The 21,355-nt window shown below is 35.6% G+C and overlaps 1 protein-coding gene across 3 annotated transcripts in view; it reads right to left on the bottom strand.

Annotated features, from left to right (window-relative positions):
* Positions 1-21,355, bottom strand: part of LOC115222579 (protein Shroom2) — a 268,678-nt gene that overhangs the window by 79,587 nt on the left and 167,736 nt on the right. For all 3 annotated transcript variants that reach the window (XM_036511714.1, XM_036511712.1, XM_036511713.1), the window contains exon 8: positions 2,709-2,998. In XM_036511714.1, coding sequence (XP_036367607.1) covers positions 2,709-2,998 — 290 coding nt within the window. The remainder of the gene's footprint in view (positions 1-2,708; positions 2,999-21,355) is intronic.

Genomic DNA, 21,355 nt, shown 5'->3' with positions numbered 1-21,355 from the left:
TTATATATTTATGCACGTTTAGTAATTTTATTTGTGAAATGAAACAGTTGTAGGTGAAAATGCTAATGAATTAATAAATTAATCTGTATCCATTAGAACTCTCTGTTTTCTAACTTGATAACACACACACACATATATATATGTTAACATATATATATATATATATATATATAACACACACACATATATATATATAGCTTAGACATTCTGATACTAATAACCTGGTGTTAGAGCTCAATATACACATACTTCAGAATGAAGTGTCACTTGAGTACAGAGCAGTGATAAGAAACTGGGATGACAAAGTAACAAACAATGGTTAAGTAATGGACTTCATTGGCTTACAACTGTTTCTGCTATTAGATGCAATGCACTCATAGTTGAGAGCTTGTGTATCACCCCATAGCAACTCACTCAATTATGATTGCTTGTGCATCTTATAGCAGACACAGAAGTAAGCTAATGAAATTCATAACATCTATTCCTTTGTGTATGTATGATATATATATATATATATATATATATATTATATATATATATATAAGAAGAAAAGAAAATGGAGATTAGGAAGTTAATAATTGTTTATTATAAACTTCCTAAACTCCATTTTCTTTTCTTCTTTTAAATGAATATAAACTGTATGCTTAAAACTTTAAGAAATTGTATATGCAATTGTATATGCAAACCTATGCACCTGCACATGCATTATAGAAATACATACAATTGCTTAACCTACTTAAATATATGACATTAAACCATTGAAAACTTCATTAGTTTAGGTCCGGAAAGTGTAGCAATACCATATAAAAGAAGTCAGCAGTTAATGCTGTTCTTACTGAAATTAACAATTTCGATTCCTAGGAAAAATGAAAAGGAAGGAAAAAGAAAACTAGCCATATCAGTAAAAATCAATACTTTTGCCTTTTTAGGTTATGTCAGCAGGTTATGTTTGATTTGTCTGGGTCACACTACATTGAAATTGTTGAGCAGTTTATATATCCCTTGTATTTCATGGGTGAAGGCACACAACATATTGATTTCAATGTCTAATTAGCTGAAAACGAACTGGGTTTACTGCACAGCTGAAAGTCTTATTTGTCAGCAGCCCTTGATGATTATGGCATACTAAATGATGATTACTTCAAATAATTATAGCATCTATAGGGATTTATTGGGTTTTCATCACATGATTGCAGTCATACTGGAGCACAGCTTTCAGTTTTAGTTGATCCTCTTGACACATTTATATTGTAATCTAGGACTTATCTGACCAATCTATATTTATTGATTGATCAAGTTGGCATTTGGTGTTTTACATTAGTAGAGATTAGCATGGACACACATACCAACATGATATTTTTGAAGAAACAACAGAAAGTTGTATTTTGGGACGGTCATTTTTTTTTCAGTGTGTGCCAAATAAACACACGCACTATTTTTTCTTCATTCGTTTATTGCTGTTTTTAGTGTGACGAAAGATTTCCGGACAATGGACATGAATTAAAATTAATAAAATAAGAACTGTAATAAATGAGTGAAGAAAAAATATATAGTGTGTGTGTTTATTTACCACAAAAAAACAAAACAAAAAAAGGAATGACCATCCAAAAATACAACAATATCTGTTTCAACACACGATTTCACATCAAGAATCTTGCAAAACAAATTGATAAACAGAAAGTTGTTCTTGTATCTGAAGGAGAATTTTTAGTGTTCTTTATCCAATATACCATAAAACATTATTCTTTGACAAGTAGGCACTGCTTTCCAACCACTTGGTTTTGGGTTCAGCCCAACTGCATAGCACCTTGAACAAGTGCCTTCTAATATAATCTTGGGCCAACAAAAGCCTTGTGATAGGATTTGGTAGAGAGAAACTGAAAGGCTGTTATGTGTGTGCATGTGTGCATTCCATGTTATTTCAAACCACAAAACTCTGTATGCAACCAGTTACACACAAATAATGAAATGCATTATAACTGAACCAAGCTAAACTGAGTTTATTGATTGAGGGCCCTTTTGAAAAGTCACCTGACAAGACACATCTGCACCAAAGGATGCATCACAACCAATTGTCTAGAATCTCACCTGCAAGAGACTGATGCAAGATGGGTCGGAACGATCGTTGTGACTAATAAAGAATCTCATGACTTCTATTTTCTTTTTCTCTCATTTGTTATATATTCAACGGATACGGAGGAATTCCTGAAGTAAATCTAGTGGCATTTATATCCATACTATTGATGACATCAGGTAGTTACAGACAGTGGATATGCTTTAATCAGTATACTAGCTGGTGTATATTCAGGTGATATTTTACTACAGAGAACAAGGGATTTGTAATGTTTTGAGTAAGATCCTTTGTTGTTAGCTATCTCCACAATAAAGAGTCCTGGTTGAAATAGATTAATTTATTTCCCTTTGTTAATTTTATATATATTTACAATTTTGTTGATGGAGGTCACTATTAGTTTCCTCAGATTCTGCTGTTTCATTGAAATATTTGTAGGTCAATTTATTTTCTTTAATGAGTGACAAAAAAAAAAGAAAAACAAAAACAAACTCCAATAAATAGAGATTGAGAATAAATGTACATAAATATGATTATACTGTTGATGTCATTAGAATTTAGAAATTTCAAGAATTTGTAATAATTCTTTTTAGGAATGGTAAATTTTAAAGCAATTAAAGTACATATAAAACCTTACCAGCATCAGTAGGAAGAGATACAGTTGATGATGATAGATGTAAGTAGAGCTGATCAGATACTTGATCAATTCCTGCAAGGCATTGCTCAGATGAGGCTCGTGATTGAAAGCCAACATGTCCCAAATTGTCTTCACTTTTCCATGCAAATGCATTGTTATTCCTGATTTTCTCATCATCATCTTGATCAGTAAGTAGGCTGTTATCAAGTGTTGATTTTGACCGCTTATAAACACCCACGGAACGGTGTGACTGCTTGCTTCTGTAAGATGCATAGGTGTCACGCGGATACCTGTTATATAAATTAAAACGAAAAAATAAGTCTTGAGACAAAGGAAAGTTTTTAGCCAAAAGCTCATTAAAAAAATAAATTATTAACAATGGTTTCAAATATTGGCACAAGGCCAGCAATTTTGAGGGAGTGGGTAAGTTAAAAACCTTGATCCCAGTGCTTGACTGGTACTTATTTCATCGGTCCCAAAAAATGAAAGGTAAAGTTAGCTTCATTGGAATCTGAATGCAGAACGTAAAACAGAAGAAATGCCACTAACCATTTTATCTGGTATGCTAATGGTTCTGCCAACCCTCCACCTTAAAGAATTTATTAGTAATAATAAATGGAAAAATTCAATAATTATACTTTCCAAAACTTTGATATTTTGTTACCTGGTTTTCAAAATAATTGAGATTTGGAAGAATTCATAAAAATATCAGTATGATTTCATAAATTAGTAATGTGAGGTGATGTTTCAACACATCTTGGTATATACTCTTTTTACTTGTTTCAGTCATTTGACTGTGGCCATGCTGGAGCACCGCCTTTTAGTCAAGCAAATCGACCCCAGCACTTATTCTTTGTAAGCCCAGTACTTATTCTATCGGTCTCTTTTGCCGAACCGCTAAGTGACGGGGACGTAAACACACCAGCATCGGTTGTCAAGCAATGCTAGGGGGACAAACACAGACACACAAACACATACACACACACACATATATATACATATATACGACAGGCTTCTTTCAGTTTCCGTCTACCAAATCCACTCACAAGGCATTGGTCGGCCCGGGGCTATAGCAGAAGATACTTGCCCAAGATGCCACACAGTGGGACTGAACCCGGAACCATGTGGTTGGTTAGCAAGCTACTTACCACACAGCCACTCCTGCGCCTATATTGTCTATAAAAATTAGAAACATTTGTAAGTTGATGACATAACTCCCTCTCTCTCTTTCTCTCTCTGAGCAATTGCCTCATAAGCTGGTACTTAATTAATGCATTATTGAATTACAGAAATTAGTTTAAGTGGTTTCTGCTTTTATGAAACTTGCTCGTCTAATGTCACCTCACCTTAAACAGTGTACATGGGCTTCTAACTCTCTTCTTTGATACACTGAAAGCATTTCTCATTTACTGAACAGATTGTCAAATTCTTTCTTAGAACTGCATTCCTCTCACACGTGTACCACTGTAACTGTTAATATCTTCATCATCACTACTGCAGCACCAACACAACTTGTTTTTGTATATTGGGAGTATGTAATATAGTTCTCAGCTTTGGTGAGAAACCTGCTGTAAGTGGTAAAACAGATTTTGAGCTGCACCTTGTCATTCCATCAACTTCTAGCATACAATAAGTTTTTTCGATTGGAGCTGATCAATGACAATACGATAACATCATCGGTGTTATCGGCAACCTCTTTAATTTTTTTCATATGGATTGGATATTAAATAGGCCTGCATGTCTCTAACCTTTTCCAATCAGTGTAAGGATTCTCTTGTGTTTTCTGCTAACATAATATAAGCTTTGTTTAGACTACCTCTACTTCCTGTAAGCACAACTAACATCAGCTCACTCAAAATATAACATCATATATTAATTACAATCACACATCTGCTTCAGAGCAAATGTCTCAGTCTTGATACAAAAACTTAGCTTGTTGATATCCGTTGTTTGTTTAGTTTCCAAGCAGACCTGATCAAAGCAATCCAACATGTGATTATTTCATCCTTTATTCAGATATAGTATATGTAGGACTAGCACTATGACCAGGCAATGCTGGGTCATAGTGCTAGTGCATGCATATACAGCTGCGTGCATGCGACATACACGCGAGTACTGTCCAAATATCCGACCAATCACATACAGTTAGCTGGCATTCAATTGGCGTATCAAGGTTCGGGCATTTTGATTGGGTTTTGGATAGAAAATTCACAAAAAAGTCACTTCTATTGATTTTTAATGGCTTTGCGGGGTGACTGGGGAAATGTAAAGATGTGCATGACCACCCTTGGACGGTTTTGAATGACCATAGAAAGTGCAAGCCCTCTAACTGAAAAATTGTGGATTTGTATAAAGGACACGCACACACACACACACAGACATTTTGCCGTTTATACATATGTATATAGATTATATTATCTGATGTGTTCTTCCTTTTTTTTTTTTAAGTCAACAGAAAAATTTGACTACTATTTCTAGCAATTTGAGTAATCATGTAAAGCAGTGGTTCTCAACCATTTCTTTTTTACCTGTGGTCTTTTTTGATTCCTATTTTACTCAGGTGGATCCTCTTAGCCATTTGACATTTAAAAAATATTATATTTTTATACTTAAAAGAAACTGTATAAAAAATTTTTTATATTTTTTGGTATTGTAAAAGTGGAATCAATTAACTGCACATAAATTTAAACAATAAAACCTTGTACGGACCCTGGTTGAGGGTCACTGATGTAAAGGCTATTGGGGTGGTCTAAGATGCATTCTACAACTCTATGGCTTCATATCTTGTAATAAGCTTCTCAGGTTCATCTAGAAAAATCCTTACATTGTATATATATATACCCATCTCCAAATATTTCAAATCTTTAAAAAGATTCTTTGAAATATCTTCATTCATTCATTTCATATAAGATAAAATAATTTTACTATCTTAATGACTCTGTTATTTTGAAGAGGTGTTTAATGTTTCATTTCAATTTCACGATGTCTTGTTTTTGTCTTTCAGCATAATTTTGATTAATGAGGTACCATGTTATTTCCTTCTATGTGGCCGATAGAGGGGTGGCGAATACTTCACTTAGGTGCAAAGCACGTTTCCTGTAAATTCATCTGGTTATAATCTTATTTCTGATACACTTCTTGCTTACATGTTATGTAAGTAGTATCTAATTACTTTCATTAACCTTTCCATTCATTTGATCTAGTAAACACTCATCCGCTCTCTCTTTCTCCCTCTCTCCATACATACACTCAAGTATGAAGAGAATTTGAATACTTGGCAGCAGGGTTGAAGTTATCAGATATCAAGACTGATCAAACACCACAGCTTCTTAATTTTGCAAAGCATGCTCTTCTCAAGTTTATACTTAATTGTGATTTTCTTTGACTTAACCCTTTTGATAACAACCCTTCAACAAGACTATCGCTGCTTCTATTATACAAACTTCTGTTTTAAAATGATCTCAAAATTTCATGTAAAATTTTAAAAATCTTCTGATAATCTATGTTCCATACACCAACTTAATAATGACAAAGATACTTTACTACATTTCGTTATTGGATTTGGTTTGCGAGATTCTTTATGAGTTTGTGTGTTGAAGCATATTCTGCTGTGTCTGGGGAGAGTCATTTTCTTTTTGTGCCTTATTATTTAACACACTCACCGGTAAAATTTCCACTGCTTTTTTATTTTCCTAAAATTTTCATTGCGTCTTGCAACCTTTTCAAGACTATTGAAAAGGTTGCAAGATGCAATGAAAATTTTAGGAAAATAAAAATAAGAAATAAGTGAAAAACCATGCCAAATCAGACTGGAATCTGGTGCAGCCTGGTCAAACTGTCCAACCCATGCCAGTATGGACAACATATGTTAAATGATGATCTGCACGTATGTATGTATATATCTTTTATTCAAATTTTGAAAGAACTCCAAAAATTTGTGAACTTAAAATTTTCATTTAAATTGAATTTAAAGTAATACCATATTGGTATGGTACTGATAAATGCTTTATTATCATCACTGTCCTTAGTTTTGGTCTGCAGCCCCCTACAGACACACACTCATCCTCCAGGCAGGAGCTAGCGTAAATGTCTGCAAGGAGTGCAGCTTTTAAGCTAATCTATATATATAAAACTGTAGTTGTGTGAGTGTCTGTCTCCTTCGATTTAGATTCCTAACTACTCCCACATTTTGCGGTGTAGTTTAACCAAAACCTTATAGTCGGTATCTTATAGTCGTCATTCATATCGAGCCCGTCTGGCTATTAGCGCGCGTCTACGATTTTAAAAATAATTTAACATCATTTTTTTATTCCATTTTAATGCATAATTTTTCGTGTGTCGATGGCGGTGGAGTTGGCGTCCACGCTCAAACACCTGCACCTGTGTTTGCTTCTCCCCCTTCTTCCCTCCCTCGTGAAGCTGTGGGGAAGGGAGTGTAAGGAAATCAACGTCGTAAAGCGTTGTCAAGGAGACCAGCGTTCTTTTAGAACAACGACTTCATGGCTTGAAGACACCAAAACAGAAATGGCTAAGAAAGCCCGAATTGGCATCTATAAGGGAAGTAACTCTCTAAAAATGCTTATATAGTTATTTCCCTTACAAACCCGAGCAACGCCGGGTGATACTGCTAGTATAAAATAAAAGCAGATAAATGAGTCATCTGATATTGCTACAATTGTATTGTTAAGAGTCTTTATTGCGACATAAACATAGTATAGTGAGGTATGCAGTATGCACAACATCCATAAAATTACATAATGTTATGTGACTCACAACTCATCTGGCTTAACATGCAAGCAGTGACGTGTTGATTAATCAACAGATCATGACAGGCTTCATTTCAGTTTCCATCAGCCAAATTGATCCACAACTTGCCCAAAGTGCCACACAGTGGAACTAAACCCAGAACCAAAACAGCCGCGCCTGCAACTATGCTACACTTGTAATTAAAAGTTTAAACTGAAAGGTTAAAGTGAATTTTTTATCTCTAGTAGCTTTAGTTGGATAAAGCAGAAAAATGAGAACCAAATGGTTGTGAGGAGAGACTGAGTACTGAATACGTGGGAAATTGAGACTACTGGACACTTCATGATTAAAATTTGAAACTTTTGCTACAGCCAATGTTCTATAAGTGAGTAAGGTACATAACTATGCATATCTTGGTTGGAAATTTAACTGACAAAACAGACTCCTTTCTTACTTTACATCAGAATAAGCAAAACAGCTGTAAAAACAATTACTCTAACAACACAAACAACAGCAAAAAGCAGTAAAAAGATTCCTATCCCACCCATGGTAGCATGGAAAATTGGATATTTTCTTCAGAAAAAAATAAATGTAATGAAATAAGGTAAAATAAAATAAATCTCCCAACTTAAATATAATACCTTTTAGAAAATTTTTCCTTTTCACTCTAATGAAAAATATTTAGGGATCTCATTTAATATACAATCCAATTTCTTATGGCATAAGCTTGAACACTGAGTCTACTAGATCAAAACTGGCTTAAGAGATTGGCTTAAGAAAATAATGCTACCACAAGACATGAAAAAAATCCTTTATGTTAGAGGTCAGAAACCTTATTAACACATTTTGTGCCTAGATCCTCAATTTTACAAATTGATAATGTGTACAACTTCTATTAAATTGCAGAAGTTTTAAATTTGAATCAGGGCAAAATTTTACCTGAGACAGGGTAGGTTTCCTATCCCTGTTCTATGTGGTTGCTTCATTTGTTAGAAATAGTAGTCATATTTCCCCCATGTGACATCCTATCATCTTAAAAAATATTAGTACACATTACAGTTTCTTGGTCAACTTTGTGAAATGGAACCCTGGAAATATGCAAAGATATTTCCCTCTCCCTCTAGCTGGGTAACCATGTACTTCCTCTATAGCAAGATACCTGTTTCTGCCTTTGTCTCTCTGTTACACTCTAACCTTTCATCATCTGACACAAGACTCCCTCTCAAAGATTCTTTGTCTTGCAAAGTAACTTGTTGACCCTGCCAGTGCTGGTACCACGTAAAAAGCATCCAGTCCAAACTGCTAAGAGGTTGGCAGTTGGAAGGGCATCCAGTTATAAAAACCATGCCAAAACTGACCTTGCCTGTGCTGGTGCCATGTAAAAAGCACACAGTACACTCTCTCTGTAAAGTGGTTGGTGTTAGGAAGGGCAGCCAGCCATAAAAACCATGCCAAAACAGACACAGAAGTATGGTGCAAGCCTCTGCCTGGCCAGCTCCTGTCAAACCATCCAACACATGCCAGCATGGGAGGAGGACATTAAACAATGATGATGATGATGATCTCATTCAAAGAGGGCCTGTAAAGGCCACAAACACTGATGCTTCTCCTCTAAAAGGCCAACAAAAACAGAAATTTAAACCTCGAGAAAATAATAACAATAATCCATCAGGCTTCTTGACTTGAATCTAACTTGATCCCAGGTCCTTTTCAGTTGAAGTAGATCCACTTGGAATATTTATCTAAAAATGTTGAATTATTTGATTTGCTGTCTGTAATTTTGGAAGTTAGCATTACAGTCTACATCTTGTGACAATTGCCAGAAAATGCAAAGTTTCAAACTAGCTCTGTTCTGACAAGCTTCTCTTCATATAAATAAACACTGATCCAGCCATGTAAATACACACACACTCATTTAAAGAGACACACACACACACATACATTCAGAGATACATGCACACACAGACACTCAAAAAGACAGACACACATACACACATTCAGACAGACAGACACACACACACACTGACATACACACTCCAAGACATACACACACTCAGACACACACTTTCACAGACAGATACACGCTCTCACAAAGACACATACACACACTCATAGAGACATAAACATACTCACAGACTTAAACACACACACACAGACATAAACAGAGTTTCACACATTCTAAATAAAAATTAAAAATACTGCAAATAATCTATATTCTTGTATTTCGCATTTACCATCACAAGAAAGAGCCCTGACATAATTACATGAAATGCTAGAAATAGCAACCACACTTTTCTTATACTATATGTTACTGTCTTCTTTAAGAGAAAAGGGAAGGGCATTTTGAATAATGTAGTTTGAGGTTAACTATGTCTGAAAAGTTTGGGATAGTCATGGCTGGAATGCCTTTGACCATAAATATCAAATGTGAATACATACTGTAAGTACCACTTCGTTCTTTGTCTTGTTTTTAAAGAGAACACTAACAATGATTAAATATAAATTATTGTTTTGCTCATTTAAGATTCAAACATTGTGTGTGTGTGTGTGTGTGTTAATAAAAAGACTGCATTTGTGAATGCTTATATATAATAGAAATCAAATTCTCACAGTCAATGAATAAGGGAAAAGCTTCATGAGGAGGAAGTAGAGCCCAGAATTTTGAGGTCTAAAAGTCAATTCAGCAACAGTGAGAATTTTAGTTTTCTGAGAAAGACACAGAAAGCTACTATCAGCTGGGAATTAGCCAAGCTTGACTGCAAAAAAGGAGTAGATAGTAACATTTTACTGTGAACTTAAAGAAAATTATGTACACAAATTGACCCGAGGATTTGTTTGCTTAAAGGTGTAGAAGTGGCTATGTGGTAAGTAGCTTGCTTACCAACCACATGGTTCTGGGTTCAGTCCCATTGCATGGCACCTTGGGCAAATGTCTTCTACTATAGCCTCCGGCTGACTAAAGCCTTGTGAGTGGATTTGGTAGACGGAAACTGAAAGAAACCAGTTGTATATATGTATGTATGTATGTATGTGTGTTTGTGTGTGTGTGTTTCTGTCTCCCCAACATCGCTTGACAACCGATGCTGGTTTGTTTACGTCCCTGTAACTTAGCGGTTCGGCAAAAGACACCGATAGAATAAGTACTAGGCTTACAAAGAATAAGTCCTAGGGTTGACATGCTCGACTAAAGGCGGTGTTCCAGTATGGCCACAGAAAATGACTGAAACCAGTAAAAGAGTAACAAAAGGTTCAGGTTAATAAGATGGATTTCATACATAAAAAAAATGCACATGTGTGGATAATAGTGAGTTTACTAAAAGAAAAAAAAAATGAAGTTTTGTCAATTTCCCAGGATTGGTGGAAGAAGATGATAACAGTTTTTATGTTTTTCTTTATTTATTATTAGTGTTGCTTAATATGTTTTGCTAAAATTGCTGTTTCTTTTAAGATATCATCAGAAAAAGGTAATTAAAATTAATTAAAATGACTGATCTATCGAACTTTCAAGAAGGTCAAATTGTTGGTGTTCATATGGCAAGTGCTAGCATTATGAAAACAGCTGAAATGTTGGGTTTTATCAAGAAGTACTGTCTTGAAAGTAATGACAGCCTTTGAGAAAGAAGGAAAAAACCTCCTAGTTGAAACAAAACTCTAGAAGAAAGCCAAAACTTTCAGATAGGGACCGTTGGACTCTTATGCAAATTGTTAGAAAGAATCACAAAAGCACAGCTCCCAAAATTACTGCAAAGCTTAATGACCACCTTGAGAACCCAGTTTCCACAAAAACTGTTTGCCGGGAGCTGCACAAAGCCGGATTTCACGGGAGGGCAGCAATAAGAAAAACACTACTTTCAAACACAAACGTTACATAACATTTAGAATGGAGGCTTGTGGCCTAGGAGTGGTTATGATTGCAAGATTGTCATTTCAATTCCCACACCAGCAGTCATTGTATTCTTAGCAAAAAACACTTGATTTCACTCGGTTCCAGAGTTAATGTTGGCCTGTTCACCTAGCCTAAGATGTGGCACCATTTGAAAGCAACAACAATGCAAGGAAGCTCACTGTGACAAGCAGTGTACAACAACAACCAAGTCTGGTTGACACAGAGATATTTATATCACATCGCAATCAGTTTGATCTTTCATAATTACAAGGTATCTTATTCTTGGGTGTGTAGATAGTACCTGACTGAATTCAATGGTACAACTGTAAATATTGAGGAATAAGGCAAAGAGTAAACTGAATCAAAATTGTAATGAAGATAGACATAAATATGAAGAGGGTTTTTGCATTTCTAAAGAGGAGGTTAATAGTCTGGAAAGTATTTTATAATCTCATAAACAGCAGTGTATCTCAGACAGACATTTAACATTATGTATACATACATCCACTTCATCATTTTCTACAAATAAATGATTAAGAGAAGATATAATGCTTCAAACAAAGAAAACATTACAAAAAAAATAAATAAATAATGTTGATAAATAAATATAACTAAAGAACATAAATCTTTTGTTTTCTCTCTCACACAGACACTCGACCTTGAGACAGAAACTGTTATAACAAGGAAATAAAAAGTGATCTGCATTATCAGCATTCTCTGTTTTCTATTTTAATTCCATTCATACATACAATGCTTTAAAAGAATATTAAATAGATTCCAATACTTTATTGCATTATTTTACTAACACTAAAAGAATGAAAGGCAAAGCTGACCTTAGTAGAATTTGAACTCAGAGTAAAAAGGATGCAACTAAACACTGCAGGAATTTTGTCTGTTGTTCTAATGATTCTGCATATTTTGTTATCATATTTCTGTTGAAATACACCGCTAGTGTTTTGACTGATTTAGAAAACAATGCAGAATTTAGTAAAATAACCACTTTTGTCTAGCTAGTGTCTGGAATATAAATTGGCATGAAATTTTGACGCAAGATTTTAATTCAGGTCATTTTAAAACAATTTTTGTTTCATGGAACCATAAGCATTTCTGGGCAAGCTGGTACCAAAAGAGTTAAACAGTTATTAAAAACTAGCACTATGACCAGGCTAGTGCATGCATAGACAGCTGCATGCATGCTCACATACATGCGAGTACTGTCCAAATCTCCGACCAATCACATACAGCTAGCTGGCATTCAATTGGCGTATCAAGTTTCAGGCATTTTGATTGGGTTTTGGATAGAAAATTCACAAAAAAGTCACTTCTATTGATTTTTTAATGGCTTTGCAGGGTGACTGGGGAAATGTAAAGATGTGCACGACCACCCTTGGACGGTTTTGAATGACCATAGAAAGTGCGAGCCCTCTAACTGAAAAATTGTGGATTTGTATAAAGGACACACACACAGACATTTTGCCGTTTGTATATAGAGAGATTAGCACTAAGGTAGTAAGCTAACAGAAATGACTCAGCACCAAATTGAATTCATCACAGTATTTAGTTAGAATCAACTTCCTTTCATTCCTTTCAATGGTTTATTAGATCAATTCTGGCAATTCTCAGTTGATTCAATCTGCTATTCTATACACACAAGCAACCCTGCAACAATTAACCTGGTGTCAATGTAAGAAATCAGCCTCAACTCAAAATAAATTAGTGCTGTCATTGTAAATTAGAGTCGTAATTGTAAATAGTGAAGGAAAAGAGCTGAAACTAAATTTACCATTAACATGAAATTAACCCACAATGTTAATTATAATTAACATTCAATGTTGAGTGATAAAGACTTGGAAACAATTCTAGTTCACAAATTTCTCACTAGTAATGGAAGTCTTAAATCACTGCCATTTATTTATAGTCTTGTTTCTGCAATTTTCGTAATTTTTAGAAAGTAATGGGATGATCGCAGATGCTCAAGTGGGTAGGGTGTCAGACAACACAATTTGTCAAGAAATTAAAGTTTCATATTCTGCCATGGACATGTCTTTTTTCTTTTTTTCTTTTTACAAGCTGGGTCTAGAAGAAACGGTTAAGCTCTTGACCTTTGCGAGCCCACCAATATCAAGCAAGCTGATGCTGTTACTGTTTCTCTTGAACACTTACAAATGAATATGACTAAAGAATGAGTTCCAAACAGTCTGGGCATAGTGTTTAGTGCGAGAGCAAGTGGTGGTGAGGTAATCAGACATAATGAAGGAGATGAATGAGATGCTTTTCAAATCTTTTTAATGTGATTATCGATATAAGTAAAGGAGACTGCACAACATTACGAAAAAAGGTGCTTTAGCTTATACTTAACATTAAAATACATGCAAAAAATCATATCTATGTTGAAACACTGAAATCAGAAAAATTAACTCTAATTTTTAAAAAGCAATATAACTGAATCTTTGCAGAGTTTCCTAAGAATATGAGGATAATAATTTATCACCCGTATAAAGACCCCCTTCAGTCATGAATGACCATATGATTGCACTTAGTAAGTTCCCCTCTGAGGTATAAGTCTGGGTGAAGTTGTTTATGGAAGACCAGCAGTTGCCCATGCATACCAGCTTCCCTTCTCCATGCCACTGATGTCATCCAAAGGGAATGCAAAGGCTGATACAGTTTGAGACCAGTGACCTGGCAACTCATTTCTACAGCTGAGTGAACTGGAGCAACGTGAAATAAAGTGTCTTGCTCAAGAACACAACTCACAGCCTGGTCAAGGAATTGAACTCACAACTTCATAATTGTGAGCTTGACCCTCTAAGTACTGAGCAATACACCTCCACTATCACCTGTGTGGAAAAAGGCAAATAGCAATCACATAACCCTGTCATCAGAATGGTCTACAGTTACAGTGGCACATGTTCAAAATGCTTCTGTCCAATTATGATAATTTTGGATGGGTTTGTCTTGCATAAAGAGAATTATACATCAAATATAAATAACAGCATCGCAGTAAAAGGATCTATGATGCTCATTAGGTTTGAGAAAATTTGAGAGTCAGCCAATTCCAACTTCATTAATTATATCTCAGCCCAATTATATATTAAGAAATTATTTATAAAAATATGAGGATAATTGTCTTCAAATATAAGAGAGTGCACAGCCAGACAAAAACATCCAGGTGCTTTATGTGTGTGTGCGAAAAATATATGTAAAACTACATTCATACACACACCTTGTTATAGAAAAAAAAACCTTGCAGAACAATATGGATAATATTTACATCACTTCATTCAGTGCGTATGCCTAGGTAATACATTGTGGAATGACTGGTGCACTTTTTTCTGTACAACAGCTACACCAACTCAGCAGGAGTAATTTTATTCTAAAAGTCTTTCTAAGACACACACACAAACATGTGCACACACAACACATATAATTATTGCCTGCTTTCCATGCTTGCATTGGTTGGATGGGAACTGGTGTGTGCTTGGAAAAGTTTCCAAACCACACCTGTTTCCAAGTCAGTAACATTCCCCATAGATCACTGAAGAACAAACAGTTCAATATTTGGACATATTTCTTATTTCTTTATTGCTCACAAGGGATTAAACATAGAGGGGACAAACAGGAACAAACAAAGGGATTAAGTCGATTACATCAACCCCAGTGCATAACTGGTACTTAATTTATCGACTCCGACAGGATGAAAGGCAAAGTCGACCTTGGCGGAATTTGAACTCAGAATGTAAAGACAGACGAAATACCACTAAGCATTTCACCCGGTGTGTTAACATTTCTGCCAGCTCACCGCCTTGGACATATTTGGATATATTTCTGCAGAATACTGCAAGCAAATGAGAGGTGACTTCATTTACAATGAGGCAAATATATAGACAAGCAAGATGCAAAAATGTACACACACACACACGAGAGGCTTCTCACAGTTTCTGTTTCTGAAAGGGATTCACAAAGAATTGGTAGCTTTAGAGCTATAAACATTTGTCCAAAGTACCACACAGTGAAACTGAACCACCAACCACTTAGTTGAAGTGGTGAAGCTGATCTTAGAAGACTATCCCTCATGTAGATGGTATCAAAGGATAATAACAAGACATACCAGGTTGGAAAAGACCTATCCAACCCATGCATGTATGAGAAAAAAAAAGTTTGTGAAATGACAATTACGATGATATATATAACAAAATATAATCTTGTAGTTTCTTATTCTATGCTATTTCAGAAACAACTGGAAATGCTTACACCAAATAGTAATCTAAGACACAGATAGAAACATCAAAGAACTATTTTTTTCCTTCAAATTTGTTATTTGATACTGTTTATTTCTGAGAAGAAAAAAAAAACCAAAAAAAAAACCGGCAACATGAAAGTTGCAACAATGTGTAACTGTAAGTGTTACACAGATTGTGCATCAAAAAGTGAACTTATAACTGAAGGCTAGACATAAAGTAATCAATCAGTGATGCACTGGCAATGTTTGTTTTTAAATGCACTAATGTACTACAACAGCAGTTTCCAACCTTACTTTTTTTTTGCACCACAAACCAATTTCATATAAGACAATTTTCCCACAGACCAGTGGATCGCATGCATCACAAAACACAATAAAGTGCATTATATATATATAATACGCAGGAGTGGCTGTGTGGTAAGTAGCTTGCTAACCAACCACATGGTTGCGGGTTCAGTCCCACTGCGTGGCATCTTGGGCAAGTGTCTTCTGCTATAGCCCCGGGCCGACCAATGCCTTGTGAGTGGATTTGGTAGACGGAAACTGAAAGAAGCCTGTCGTATATATGTATATATATATATGTGTGTGTGTGTTTGTCCCCCTAGCATTGCTTGACAACCGATGCTGGTGTGTTTACGTCCCCGTCACTTAGCGGTTCGGCAAAAAGAGACCGATAGAATAAGTACTAAAAAGGCGGTGCTCCAGCATGGCCGCAGTCAAATGACTGAAACAAGTAAAAGAGTAAAAGAGTAATACATATATATTACACATATAATGCAAAGACACCCTGTAGACTACAACAGTCAATAAAATAGAAATGAAATTTAAAACTATATCCTTTCCAGGTGACTTGATAACCAAATGATCCACAGTCCAGTACTGGTCTGTAGCCCAATGGTTGGGGACCCTTGTAATACAGAATAAACATATAGATTTCAGCCAACTCTGCACGTGTAAATTAAACTTAATGATATCAAGACAAGAAGACACCAACTCATACACACATACATAGACATGATGGGCTTTTGGCAGTTTCCAATCGACTCACAAAGGTTTGGTCAGCTCAGAGCTATAGCAAAAATAACACTTGCCAAAAGTGTAGCATAACCCAGACTGAACCCTGAACCATGTGGTTGGGAAGCAAGCTTCTTAACCACACAGCCATGCTGGCACCTATTATTAATATAAACTAAAAAGTTTTACAAAATTAATAGTAAAGAGAATAGTGATGCTTTTTGTTGTTGTTTTCTAACATTGGTGAAAAGCTTAGACAATTGTCAGGGAGGAGGTAAAATTGCCCAAGTGATTGTCCTCACAATAAAAAAAAAAATGTGATAGGCATGGTTGAAAAGGGCTTCATCATAGAGTTGCTCAATGAGATTGACCTGAGGTGCAACAACAGCAATAATGACAAACAACATCAGCAACCAGACCAATGAAAGAACCTTTGCGCGATTGCTCAAATTGCAAGAAATAGCAGTTATATCTCCCTCAAATCACATCCCACTGCCTTAAATATAAGCACACACACACACACACTAAGTTACTGTAATCCTAGATATTATGAAAAGACAAAAAGGGTCATGGCTGGACCAGCTTTGATCATCACCGCAGCAATAATTAAAAAAAACAACAAAACTTTATTCTTAAATCATACCCCACTGTCTTAAATATAAGATGAAGGGGGACAGACCCCCCTCACCACCACCACAACCCCCCCCCAGACATGACTCTAAGGAAAAAAAATAGAAGGTAGATGAAGATTGAACTTATAGAGCCTAGTAATGAGTGCTAGCAATAAGATGTGTTAACGTTTCTAGGTGTCATGGAGGTAAAAAGACATATGGCTATAATTGAGTAAATTAGAAGCTGATGCAAGTTAAAAACAACAACAACAGCAAAACAAAAACAAAAAAGAGTGAAGAGCAGAACAGCACAAATTATTAAGTGGGGACACAAGACAAACAAAAATGAATACTGTATCATGGAAAAATTAGGATAGAAATTGCACTTGAATACCTAGACAAAATGGAAGCAGACATCTCAGACAGTTGGAGACAGCTTATAAAGCTTCCACAATTGGTCCAGTTACATAAATACACCTAAAACAAACAACTAGTAATAGCAGCCAAAGCTTTCTCTTTCTGTCTGTCTGTCTGTCTCAAATCCCCCCTCCCCCTCCCTAATAAGGAAAAGTACACACATTAGATAACGTCAGTAGTCCTAGATGCCAAAAGGGATGGTCATAACTGAAAAGGCCTCTTGCATTAAGGGTTGACCTGGGGAGTGGTTAAATAATAACTAATAGTAAGACACAGAATTACAGAATGACAAATATTATGATGACATATGTCTGTGTGTGTGTGAGAGAGAGAGAGAGAGAGAGAGAGAGAGAGAGAGAAAAGGAAGATATATATGTGTGTGTGTGTGTGTGTGTGTGTGTGTGTGTGTGTATATGTGTGTATATATATATATATATATATAACTACTCTATGAATAAGATAGCAAAACAATGTACTATTTAATAGAAACAGGTAGGCACACTCAAACAACACACAGAGATACAGAGAGACATCACCAGGAAAACATATGTCAGAAACACTAACAAAACAAAAGCAACCAAAGAATTAATGACAGTGACGGTGATAATAATAGTCTCAAATTTTGGCACAAGGCCTGCAATTTTAGTAGGAGTAGGTGAATTGATTACATCAACCCCAGTGCTTGACTACTACTTCATTTTTACCAATACCAAAAGGATACAAGGCAAAACTGACTCTCGTGAGATCTGAACTCAGAATGAAAAGAGCCAGAACAAATACCACAAAATAATTTTTCCAGAGCACTAACAACAGCAGCAACAATAATAGTAACCTTTAGGAGGGACAAACAAGAGTGCGTATAATTGACACGGCAGTGCCAGGAGATTGACATATCATCATGAAAGAAAGAGAAAAGATTGATAAATATGGAGACCTGAGAATTGAGATTACTAAAATGTGGCAGCTACAAGAATCAAACAAAGTTTATTCTTTTTGTCATCAGAACAGGGGGTTCAATACCACCTAATCTGAAAAAAACATCTGAAAACTTTAGAAATATCCTATAATCTAAGTGCATTCCAAAAATAGGCTTTAATTGGAACTACATGCATATTATGTAATGTACTGTCTGTCTGAGGTCCTTGTCGTGACTTGACAAACAGTACAAACCCCCGGTAGATGCAATATTTTCAATCAACAACCTCATGATATTGTATACTGTGTGACATCTATTATTATTATTATTATTATTATTATTCAGTAGTTTTATTTTTATAGTATGCTTTCACTTCACTACCGAGCACAGCTCTATGTGCCTTGGGTATGTGTTGTGATTTGTTGTGGTGCTCTGATGTTTACTGTATTGAAAGTGTTTTGCGTAGGATGTGTGCAGTGCCCAGTAGTACAATTTTCTGTATGTTATATGTGTTTGTAAGTCCTGGTGTTTTTGTTATGTATTTGTCTGAATATTTTTTTATCATGCCCAATGCGCCTACTATGATAGGGATCGTTTCTGTTTTTAGATTCCGCATTCAAGTTACCTCTGTTTCCAGGTCTTTGTATTTTGAAAGTTTCTCCATTTCTTTTAGAGACACGTTGTCATCTGCTGGTATTGATGCATCAATTAGAAAGCAATTTTTTTCTTCATGATCTCTGACAACTATATCTGGTCTGTTGGCCTTAATTTCTCTATCTGTGTGAAATGGCATATCACAGATTATTATTATAACAACAACAACAATAATAATAATGATCCTTTCTAATTTCGGCAAAGGATGTGAAATTCTTTTTTTTTTTTAGGGCAGGGGACTAGTTGATTACATCAAATATTACACAACAACCTTATGGTTGACATGAATGTGTTATCAATTCAAATGCACTTGAGTACTGCGTACAATCAATGGAAAAAAAAAGAAACTAAGTTTAAAAGAAAAAGGTGGAAGTCGTAAATGAAGACAAAGGTATACATGACATGCACCATGATTTTTATCGATAGTTGCTTGAAAGTTTTACTGGGTGTGTCACAGCTTGAATGAGACACAACTTATATTAAGTCACTGACAATAATATTATAAGAATTAGCTTCTACACATGAATTGAGTTCTTCATTAAAATGAAATTATATACAGCATATAAAACAGTGAGCATTAATTAAATACATACACACACATATATATGCATACATGTGTATACATACGAGGGGATACCCAAAAGAAACTAGTATTTTGCAATATTATATTATTCATGTTTACATGTTTATCACCTTCAAAGTATTCTCCATTTGAAGCCATGTACCAGTCCAGACATGTTTTCCACAGTTTTAAGCAATCCTGGAACTCTTGCGAAGTGATGCCTTTTAATGCCTCTGTCGTTTTTTCCTTCACCTCTTCTAAATCTGCGAAACATTTTCCTTTCAGGACTTTTTTCATTTGGGAACAAAACAAATTGGAGGGAGCAAGATTGGGTGAATAGGGAGGGTAGGTAGACAGAGTCATGCCATTTTTGGTTTAAAACTGTCTCACAGTGAAGGCAGTGTGTACAGGCACATTGTTGTGATGAAACCACCACTCTCCAATTTGCCACAGGTTGGGATGTTTACATCTTACCACATCTCGCAAATGCTTCAGAACTTCCAAGCAAAATGTCTGGTTAACAGTTTGACCAGGAGGAATAAATTCTGTGTTGACAATTCCTTTCACATTGATGAAACAAATCAGCATTGTCTTGACATTGAATGCTTCCACTGACTTGATTGCTGCTTTGGTTCCAGGTTGTAGTTGTAGCACCAGCATTCGTCACCAGTGATGACCTTTGAAAAAGGGTTCAGATGAACTTCCAACTGTTCTTTCAGTTCAGGACGTGTGTTCAGTCGTGACTGCTTTTGATCTTCTGTGGGCAAGCAAGACACAAATTTCGCTGCAACTCTTTTCATTAGCAATATCTACCTCAAAATTTGTAGGTAGGAGCTCCAGGACACACCAATCATATCAACAAGTTCATCAATAGTTTGGTGATCGGCCTCCAAGATCAGTTCAAACTTCTATGACTTCACCAGACCCAGTTTCTGGCCTCCTTGTTACTACCCTGATTGTAATCCCATGGATTACTACCTGTGGTGTATAGTTGAGAAAGACATGACAGCTCTTCCTGCAACACCAAGGCCAAGATGATGGCCATGGAGATCTTCCCAGGAACAATGAGAAACACGTGCACAGGTTCCAGAACTGTCTTGGATCTGAGGTGGAAGCTGAGTGTGGCTACTTTGAGTAAATTGTTATCCCCCAGCAACAATTTAGCTGATATTTTCTGATTTTTAAAAATATCTTTATTCTTGGATGGAATATTGTGTTTTCTTTCTTTTTATGCAAATTATCAAATTTAGCCCAAACACCCAGGATATATATATATATATATATACACATACACACACATTAGGCTTCTACACTGTCTCCCACTCACTAAGCTAGGTTTTTTCCTGAGCTTCCAGTAAAAACACTTAAAATGCCACACATGAGATTGAACCTGGCCCTCGTATATTTCAGTGAAAAAGAATATGAACAAAACCAACGTACCCTTGAAAGACTCACACATTGATTTATGATATGTTTGCAGTTTCTACTTTTAAAGCTTATTTGCAAAACCAATTTGAAGAAGCCATTAGCATTACTGTAGTTGTTTGGCAGAATCATTAACAGTACCACTCAAAATGATGGTCTTTAATGTTCTGAGT

Source organism: Octopus sinensis, linkage group LG20 (genome assembly GCF_006345805.1).
Source record: "Octopus sinensis linkage group LG20, ASM634580v1, whole genome shotgun sequence".
Classification (NCBI taxonomy): domain Eukaryota; kingdom Metazoa; phylum Mollusca; class Cephalopoda; order Octopoda; family Octopodidae; genus Octopus; species Octopus sinensis.
This window is presented reverse-complemented; position numbering and strand designations above follow the sequence as displayed.